The sequence below is a fragment of the Acromyrmex echinatior genome, chromosome 2, assembly GCF_024713525.1.
Source record: "Acromyrmex echinatior isolate Ae372 chromosome 2, ASM2471352v2, whole genome shotgun sequence".
Lineage (NCBI taxonomy): Eukaryota > Metazoa > Arthropoda > Insecta > Hymenoptera > Formicidae > Acromyrmex > Acromyrmex echinatior.
In genome coordinates this window covers 23377796-23388189 of record NC_141853.1, presented here as the reverse complement: position 1 = coordinate 23388189, position 10394 = coordinate 23377796, and the positions used below count along the sequence as shown (strand labels likewise).

The 10394-nt window shown below is 37.8% G+C and overlaps 1 protein-coding gene across 1 annotated transcript in view; it reads left to right on the top strand.

Moving 5' to 3' along the window:
- The first annotated feature begins 198 nt into the window (after positions 1–198).
- Positions 199–10394, top strand: part of LOC105154252 (uncharacterized) — a 33597-nt gene continuing 23401 nt past the window's right edge. Inside the window, exon 1 of the mRNA XM_087416816.1 lies at positions 199–601. Within this exon, the coding sequence (XP_087272942.1) occupies positions 462–601 (140 nt within the window). The 5' untranslated portion in view covers positions 199–461. The remainder of the gene's footprint in view (positions 602–10394) is intronic.

Genomic DNA, 10394 nt, shown 5'->3' with positions numbered 1-10394 from the left:
TTCATGCGTATGTACGGTGTGTCGACGTGAGGGCGGCTGTTGACTTTGATATCGAGGTGAGCCGTTATGTACGTAGCCAATGGTAACGCCGGCGGCAGGCTATCCCTGGCAGGGCAGAGGCCAGATGGTTGTCGTAGGTTAGTGATCGATAAAAAACCCATTTCCCCCGTGTATGTGCGCGCAATGGCCGTGCATTACTACTTCTATTACAAGCCCTGCGCGTTTTACCGTGCAGGGGTTCGAGTGGCGTCATCGTCATTGCAAGATCGTTTTGTTGCGTTCGTTCGCGTGGAAGATCAATGGACGGGCTCGACGACGACGACGACGACGACGACGACGACAACGACGACGACGACGACGACGACAACGACGATGGCGACGAGCCCGAACCAAGCCGCGCGCGAGCAGGCCGACCGGGGCTTATTGAAAAGCACGGAAATGGGACGCACGTATGAGCGGTAATGCGACCAAGGAAGTGCGCACAAACTGCACGTTCAACGAGCACCCTACGAGTTTGTTCCGCCGATACGGGAGACTCAGGATCGAAGCGAGACAAACTAGTTGGGTATTCGTCTGGGGTGCCATTCTGCTATAGCCAAAGGTGAAATGCAACGAAAAAGCGTCATTTTAGATTGTCTATTAATTCTTTTTTTATCGATTATATTTTTGTTATATTTATTATCAAGATGTGAAAGAACTTTACATTTTAATATTATAAAACTACACGGAGAAAGAACGATTTTGTTGAAATATTAAAAAATTTAGCTATAGAGATACAAATCTGAAAATAATTTTGTTGGACCAAAAAAATAATTTATGTGGGACACACTTAAACGGATTATTAGAATATCAAAACTTTTTGCCGGATTATTCATCATGCTTATGCATCTTACATATAAGTAGTAATTATTTTAATAGTTTAACAAAATTATTTTCACAGAGCTGCAGGTTAGTTAAATTTTTAAATACTTTACTTTTCTAGCAAAATTGTTCTCAATGTATATGTCTTTAATTTTCGTCTTATATGATTTTCCTTACATATAGATAAAATGCTTTGATATTCTAATTATGAAATTCTCAGGTACATATTTTTGCTGGTAGCATTATACATGTGATGTTGTTAGAACAGAAGTTTAATTATCCCGATGTGTAGCAGAGGGTCGCGCAAATATCGTTACAATCAGCGCGTCGGGATATCTCAGCACAACCTTCTCTCAACCCTACCCTACGAGAAACACGCAAATAAATTGGACGTGTGCATCTCTTTTACGGCATGGTTACAATATCTGTCACCGGGTAGAAATGCTGTTCTCGACTGATCATTTCGAGTTACATATTATAATTGTACGTTCGTGATATTATCTAAAATCAACAAGTTAAACTAGACTGCTATATAAATAAATCAAATAAGTAAGGAAAGATCCAATACGTTTGAGGAATGTTGGGGTCTAATAATATTTTTTAAATGTTAATTCTAAATATATTTTTCAATTACATAAACTGCGCATCTCTTACTGTCGAACTTAAAATGTAATCATAAACTAAAGCTGAAATAATAAATTACAATTAATAATCGATTTAATAATAAGGCTATTAGCTTCTCAGAACACAGCAGTAAATAACTTATTGTAAAAAATATTACTTCAGATATTATCTAAAATATCAATATGATATTTATCATATTGATATTTTAGATAATACCTGAGGCAATATTTAATACAAAATTATGCGATAAAGTGGTACAAATCATTTATTTAATGAATGTTATTCTTCGATCATATTAAGGATAATTCCAGCATATAAGTAAACTAATTCTTCGAATTGAAAAAACTTCAGTTTATAACTACACTTGTGGATTATCTCAGAAAATCTTTCTATAACTTTCATCTCCAATTCTTTTTTTTTCCAAAATTAATTTCTTGTAAATATTCATTATTAATCATAGTCCGTTTTAATTATTTTTATTCTTTAAGCTGCAAATATTTGTACGTATTTCGAAGCACACTTTCGTAACAGCCATTTGTCTTTAATGAATGCTGCTTCTTATCAATCGAATCGTTAAGATTCGATTTTCTGCATTCGGTTTTTCTCTTTTATGCCCTAATGAACGATAAAGAATAGTGTTAAGTGTATATACAATCCAGCTGAACGTTTAAATGTAAGTCGCAGGCGTCGTTTTAATACACAGGCGTCGAGTGCCGATTTTTCCTATCTCCAAAATCCTTTGGTGCGCGTGCGGCAATATGATGTAACGCGGAGTCGTTTGCGCAAAAATACGCGAGACGCACGTACGCACGCACGCACGCATGCTGGTATGTACGCTCGAACGAAAACACGCCCGTACCTAAAAATAGTCGCGCGTGAGTCAACTCATGGGTCTAAATAGGAGGTTCGCCGCATTTAGAGCTCGTATCTAGATTATATACGGTCCACATACGCGAAATAACCCAGAAAATACACGACTGCCGAAAGAAGGTCGATCGTAACGCAACGTTGACGCGTGCATCGACGAGATGTGATGGGCCGGAATAAAACGCGATAAGATACACGCAAGATTCGTCAATTCGCGGGAGAGTCTCAACGTCGGGAATTCCTGTCAGCAGAATTCGACGCTTCTTCCGTTCCGATTGTGATTACCACGTGTTTCTTATTCATAACGAAAATTTACTTGAATATTTATTGGCCATACAGCACAGAACGCGCAGCGATATCTTTACAGTAACACTGCAATATTTCTGTAACATGCATTGTTGCTGCAACTTTTGTGCTGTAGGGAAAGTTGCCTATATAATATTATTGCGAAAGCGGAAAATTTCGTAACGAAGAAATCTCACTCCGAGTTTTGTTCGTTCGGAAATGATATGATTTTCATTTATGATTATTTATAGCAAAGAGTGAAATGTACGCTCCGGTAAACGTAGCCGCGCGGAACAACTTTCATCACCGGCCGAATCTCGAGTCCGTTTCGCAGTGATTGAAAAGCAATTCACACAGTACTTATTCATCGTGATCTGTGTCATGACAAATGAAGCAATTTACGTGTTCGAGCGTATTGCGCGCATTTGCGACCGCGATTCTGATTAAAAGGAAAGCAAAGGGAACCTGCGTGTTTAGGAGAAAGAGTTGTAGATCGTAGGAGAGGACAACGAAGGGAAATGGAAGAGCGGTAAAGTCAGAATTACAACGCGCCCTCCGCCCTTCCGAGGAAAATTCAATTCGCGGTCACTTTGACGTGTCCTCTCGTCGAGTGAGTCGTCCGATATTCGCCGATACGACACTCTCTCCACGAGGTGGATATGACCGTCTTTGTTCGAACCGCTCGACTACATCGTTCTCCCTTCCCCCTCGTGCCGCGTCATCGCTGCCGCCGCCGCCGCCCCTCGTCGTTTACGAGCGCACAATCTCGACAGTTTTATCCTGTTGCCTATATCGTGTCGCGCTCTCTCTCTCTCTCTCTCTCTCTCTCTGATTCACGTATATCAGAGATACACGGGCACGGCCGCAAACTCGTATGTACGCGGGGCGGCCGGTAACAATTCCTAACCAAAAAGCCGGAGTCACCCTCGCCTCCTTCTCCCCTTCCCGGGTGCGTCTGACTGCGACCGTCATCGGAGCACGGCATCGAGACGGCGGCTGACGCCGGGGGTGGCGGCGGGAAGGGACGAAGAGCGAAAGAGGAGGAGGGTACCAAACACCCGGCGTAGGACCGTGGAGAGAGGCGGAAAGGGCGAGAGAAAGAGAAAGGGGGAAGGAAAGAGTCGAGCGGGGGGAGGGGGAGGAGAGGGGGGTTTCGGGGACACCCGCCGAAAGAGGTGGCGGTGAGAGAAAGACCGAGGACGAGGCGACGAAGGCGACGCGATTGTCTGCGCGAGGGAGTGAGCGAGCAAGCGAGCGAGCCTGGGCGTCCGCGTATTGACGGGGCGAGAGGGAAGAAGTGGAGTACGAACCGACGGCGGCGGGCCATGGGGCCGCGGCTGGCTGGTGCCGAGGGGACGGGGCTGGGTATTCGCGTGACGTTGCGTCTAGACGCCCCCTCCATCTCAACCCGAAACGACGATACGGCGCGGAGCGGCGGCGGCGGCGGTGGCGGTGGTGGCGGCGGCGGCGGCGGCGGTGGTGGCGGCGGTGGTGGCGGCAGCCGTGCAACGCGCGTCGAGCGAACAACGTTTCGGCTCCCTCTGGTCCACGTGCACGCGAATTGGCGTCATCGCCGACGGCCGACGTTTCGGACGCACGTTGTTAGATGGCAACACCCGGAATCCGTTGAATTACGAGATAGACAGATACGAGACACGAGCGTAAAATTTGTTTAATTTGGAGACGTAGATAAATAAATAGATAAAAAGAGAGAAAGAAAGAGAATTATTTTATCTGTGTAGACTATAGGTTTCTCACCATATAATCTCTAGTTTCATTTATTTATTTATCAGATTTTATTTGTTTGTATATAAAAACTAAAAAAAAGTTAATAGAGAGAGTTGTAAGAGTAATAAAAAAATCTTGTCTCAAAAATAGAGGTATTCAAGCCTCACATTTATTGACTATAAAATTTCAGAAATGCGTTTATTTAGCGATAAAAATAAAGTGTGACGATCCGTAATTTCAAAAGAGGATTTCACAATCTGCGATAATATTTCTATTTAAAAATTAATCGATGCACGTTGTAGGTTTTGTAAAAAATACTAATTTCGTTATTAATATATCAACTATAATACATATAATTAACGTATTCATATAAGCGATCTTGTTTCAAACCTAAATATTATTTCTGTATTAACTTAGAGCAGCAAAGTGATATTTTTTTCTGTTGTAGAAAAATAGCGTTTTCCAAATTCTCATTTATTTTTAATCTTTATTTTTATCTCACGGTTTAAATTTTTAATTTTGTTAATTGAGAAAGATATTAATAACATATTGACCCCATTTTTTTGATCGGAGTAAATGTTCTTTCGTTTGTATAGAAAATTCATCGGATATTATTTTTGACGTCTTTCACTTTTAATATCTTCAGTTTTATATGTATATCTACGCTATGACAAAATATCACTATACAGTTTCAACATTTTTATCACGACCTGCCGTGATCTAATATATGTAAGGAGAACAATCAATATCTCTCGACACCTATCTTGCTTACCAGACGGTCTTAATGTTGTCTCGGGACATTGGTCACCCTGTCTGGAGTGTATGTATTTTTTCACGTACACATCACGCACACGTATCCGCGCGCCAGACGAGCAAATAAAGCTCGATCCAGATTCAATGCCTCGTTTGGCTTCTTCAGCCGTCAACGAGAGCTATAACAATCGAATACGTGACAAGCGGTAGTTGCATGTGTTTATGACGATCGCAGTCTGCGCTCGTAAAGCTCGATTGGCTGGCCCCTTAAGGCATCCTCCGTCCCGTGCTTCTTATTTTAAGATCGACCAAACACGCGACTAACTTCCCTAGCAGGATCATCAATACGTACCATTCGGATGCACATGACATTACTTAATTAATTCAAATATCGTTCGAAAATTAAATGTATAAAAGATCGTATATAACAATGATCGATAACAATGGGTAAAATTGTGGAACAGATAATAAGCACTTATAAAACAATTTATAACAATTGAAACAAGTTATCTCATAATCGCTTGCCCAAATTCAACATGAATTAAACTGTAATTAAAATTTTTTTTTAAATTTAAATCTTAATTTTCCAAAAACTTGACATAATTTTTAATGCTTGCCACATTATATGGATTGTCATTTTTGTCATGAATTTATTACACTGAATATTGTGAAAAAATATCATTATAAAAATGAATGTTATAACAAATTTTTTTTTAAATCGAAATGCCATACTGAGAATAACATTTAATAATTATAAAGTAAGATAAAATAAAATTGGCCCATTTTTTTTATAAGTGATATTTTTTGAAATAAGAAAAAATTAATTCCAAATGCAACTGTACATTCCATACATAATTCAATAGCAATATTGCTTAAAATTTCATCAATAGCATAAATAGTAATAAAAATGATACGCAAGGTAAATGAAAAGATTGTATTGTCTAATGATTTTTACTATAACATAGAAGAGTATGGGTTATTTTATATTAGAAATACCCTGGGTATCTTATATTACGATTTCCACGCCTTATGATTTTACGATCATCAAATTTAACTTCTGTAACAATCAATTCAACATATCCCATATTTTTTCTATTAGTATGACTTTACTCTATCATTACATGATGAATTTATTGCCAAATATTTATTTATTAAATAATAAACAATGTTTAAATGCTCATCTCAATGAAACTTGAAGACATTCAAATTCTAAAATCTTATTTTACAATGACTACAGGCATGATCTAATAATAAATTTTCTACTAAATAGTTTTCAATCCAAGAGCAATAAATTCATGGTAGAACCAATAGATAGCATTTATTGTGTAGCAGAAACGCTGCTATCTTAGACGTCTATTTCATAATAGGGAGCTTTCCTCTAAGTATATAATCGATTGCTCTTGTATGCAGCATTATTTTGTACCCGTTTTTTGTCGCAAGTCACTCTGTCGTGTCGCCCATAGAAAAATATGCATTCAAAGAAAATTGGATTCGAAATGCGGTCGTCGAATCGTGTCACCCAGAATTGTCGCATGGGCTACCAACAATCGATGAACGTGAGCGATTCGATTTGCGTTCGATCTCGCCGAATACAAGGAGTCTCTATTGCGAACGACGTCGATATTACTAGAGAAATTTACCTAAGGTGATTCGTTCGAAACAGGCACGTGTATGATCGGGAGATGGGAGAATGATACGATGTAAGAAAGAAAATAGGAGATGACTGGAAGGGATGAAACGAAGGGATATCGCACTTTAGAAAGATTGAGGATATTCTTTGCGGTCACGATCGCAGGAAATAGAGAAGACGTACATATGTAGGCTTAAATTGTTATATAGAATATCATAAAAGGAACGGATGTCCGATCGAGAAAGAAACGGAGGTGAAGGAAATTCAGCGATCGAAATGTGCATTTTATAGCCGGATCGCCAAATGCGAGAGGATACACTTTAATTATTTAGCTTCTATTTCATTCCAGAGCTCAAATCTATCGGAGGTGGATAAAGAAGTTAACTTTAGAGTTAACTTTAATTAATTAAGTTAAGGAATTCATACGTAAAATGTGATCTAAATTTTATTTAAGTATTATTGATCGTATATATTAATATTTTTATAAAGATTTTAGACCGAGTTATAAAATATGCTATTATCGTGCGTATATTTAGGAAATCTAGAAATCTAAAAACGTAAGAATTACAAAACGATAATTATAATACATAAGTACGTTAAAATCATTTAACAAAATTGACGCTCGCTTATGATTGACGGAATCGAAACAATTGAATCCGATGACCCTGTAGAAGCGTAAGTTGACTGGCAAGAGGAAGATGTGGATTGCGAGATGCAAGAAGATGCACGAAGGAAGCATGGGAGAAACTCATCTTCGTTTTGTAATTAAATTTAGTCGCCGACCAAAAAGCACGTTTTTAAAATAGTTCCCATTCTTAGCTTGCCATGTAGGCATGTAAGCAACGCGACGATACGTCCTAACGGCGTCTTTGGTGTTATAGTCGTGATGCGAGAACCTCTCGGTTGATTCCAAACTTCCCAACGGTATCATTCACCACGAACCAAACAGCATCGTGTTTCTGAAAATACGTTAGATCCTTCACATAATTTCGCCTCGTTTGCACTTTCGTTAAGGGTGGTCTGTACAAAATTGTTCTTGAATATACAGATTTGAAAATAATTTTGTTTGGATCTTCAAAGTAATATTCGCTAAAATATCTAAAAATTCAGCTGAATTTGAAAATAATTTTGTTGGACCATCAAGATTATTATGCAGAACACTCAAACTAGTTACTAATATATCAAAACTTTTCGCAGTGTTACTCATCATGCTTGAGATTCTTACGTAATTATTTTGATTGTACAAAATTATTTTTAAATCTATATCTCTACCTTAATTTTTAGATGCTTCAACCAAATTATTCTTTTCGCGTTATATTATAAGTTCAATTATGATTGTATAGTCTGTATTTTATTTTTTCGTATATTGTTTTTTTAAACGTGCAACTTTTTAATTTTCGCATATCTTTCGCGTAGAACTGCGAAGTATCTTTCGTCGATTCAATGAGCTTACAAACCACAAATGTACATTCCGTGCTCTCGTGAAACGATGCATAACGCACGTGTTCACGTCACTCTTTTTTGCAGCTACAGAATATTATTATCCTTCGGTTGTATGCAGACATAATAGAAAATAGTCGCAAACCGTCTTAGTCTTAATAATATCACGGAAACGATGAAAAAATTGTAAGCAGATGCACTGTTTAGTCTGAGCGTGAGATCCACTTAACTCGGGTTTACTATTGTACGCACGTCTGACATTGCCGCGTATTGAGCTATCGACGTATGCGTCGAGAATTCGCAGTTCGGATCAACGCAACAGAGTGTGAAAGATAATATGACGTGCCTTGGCTGAACCATTGTATCTATGCATTCATATACTAATTACTTGCAATTATCGATGGGTGTATTACTTGAATGATAATCCAACTGTGCTATGCGATTTCTGCCGTTTGACGATCAACCACAATTGTAAGTGATTGTTCAAAATCGCCTGCGTAAATGGCATTGTGCGTAGTTAAGCACGATTGAATGCCTAATTATGCATTGTATTGTTACCGTTTGTTTTAACACACACATGCAAGAAGGATATTTGTTTTATCGAGTAATATCATGAATTTAAAAATATGAATGCAGCAAGTTAGTTATAAATAAAAAATGAAAAGACTTCTTTAAGGATAAAAGGTTTATAAAATAAGATTTGTTTTAAAAATAATGATATGACTTAGTCATGCGATACATGCGAGTCACATTTTAATATATTTAATAATATAAATTTCTTAAGAATAATCCCACATATGTGGCATGAAGGAGACTTACCGAAATCGACAGAGCCGCAAATTAGACACGAAAAAGGCAGATCGAACACAGAAAAGATAGCAGGTGTTACACGGAAAGAATGATTTCGCTGTAAAATTTAGCTAGATACAGATCTGAAACTAATTTGGACCATTAAAAAATAATTATGTAGGTAACTCAAGCATGATAAGCAATGCTGCAAAATTTTGACATTCTAGCAATAAATTTAAGCGTCTTACAAAATTATTTTTAAATATGTATCTACAGCTTTTAGTAAATAATATTGTTTGATTATTTGTAATCAGCAAGAGTAATTAATTATTACAAATATTTCAGTGATCTAATATGGTATTTTGATACGACGGCGTATGCATCAGAGCGGAAAAGAATTTTCGATGCCATATGTGTTTCAAGTAGATACTATTATGTAGAACTACATGAAATTAAAGAAAATCGCAGAATCACTTATTACTTTTTTTTATTATTTATTATCACTAAGTTATATATTTTTTCAGTTCTTTCTTTAATTTTTGAAGATTAAATTTACGAGCAAGATAATACACTTAAAGAAGTCAAGATCTTGCAGTTACAGCGAAAATTATCTAACAATAAAAATGAAAAATAGCTAAAATAAATAAATTTCTTGAAAATACTACGATATTGGATATGTATTGCTAAAGTATTGCTAATCATATAAATGACAGAGATAGAATTTAGATTTGTCCTATAAATTCTATGCGTATGATACATAATTTTCTGTCAGATACAAAAAACAGCTATAATTCTAGTTCAGCAAAATATTTTTTTGCGTGTATCTAAAGCTCTACTTCTTTTTGATGCCAAATAAATTTTATTTCAATAAAATTTTAATTTGAGGCTTAGATGTTTAAAATATCGGGAGAAAATCGTTCGATGGAATCTTCGATCCAATAATTACCGTATAATTATAATATATATATATAACAAATATTATACATATATACATTAGTTGTATTTATTCCAATATGAAGAGCGTTTATTGCGAAAAGAATGCCGTGAATGTGAATCACCTCGCGATACAGCTGCGCGTATAAATCTCTGATCGAGAACACTACCGTCGGTGGTTTACATCTCGTCGAGAGACACGCGAACGAACGAGGGGAGATCGCGACAAAAATGTCTTTGTCGGTGCCTCCGCGCGCATACTTCGACGGCCCAACAATTACATTCCACGCGTCGTTCCGCGTCGTCCATCCCCGAGAGTTCGCGTCTCCTTCGGTCCCGTCGCATCCCCTCACCCCCGTTCTATATTCCATCTGTGCAATTCACCAAGCGGTTCCCGGCTTCCCGCCTGGAAAATTTCGATACACGAAGCGCCGTACGGTCACTCGCGAGATCAAAGCCTGCACCCTTTACGTGCTCGGCATTT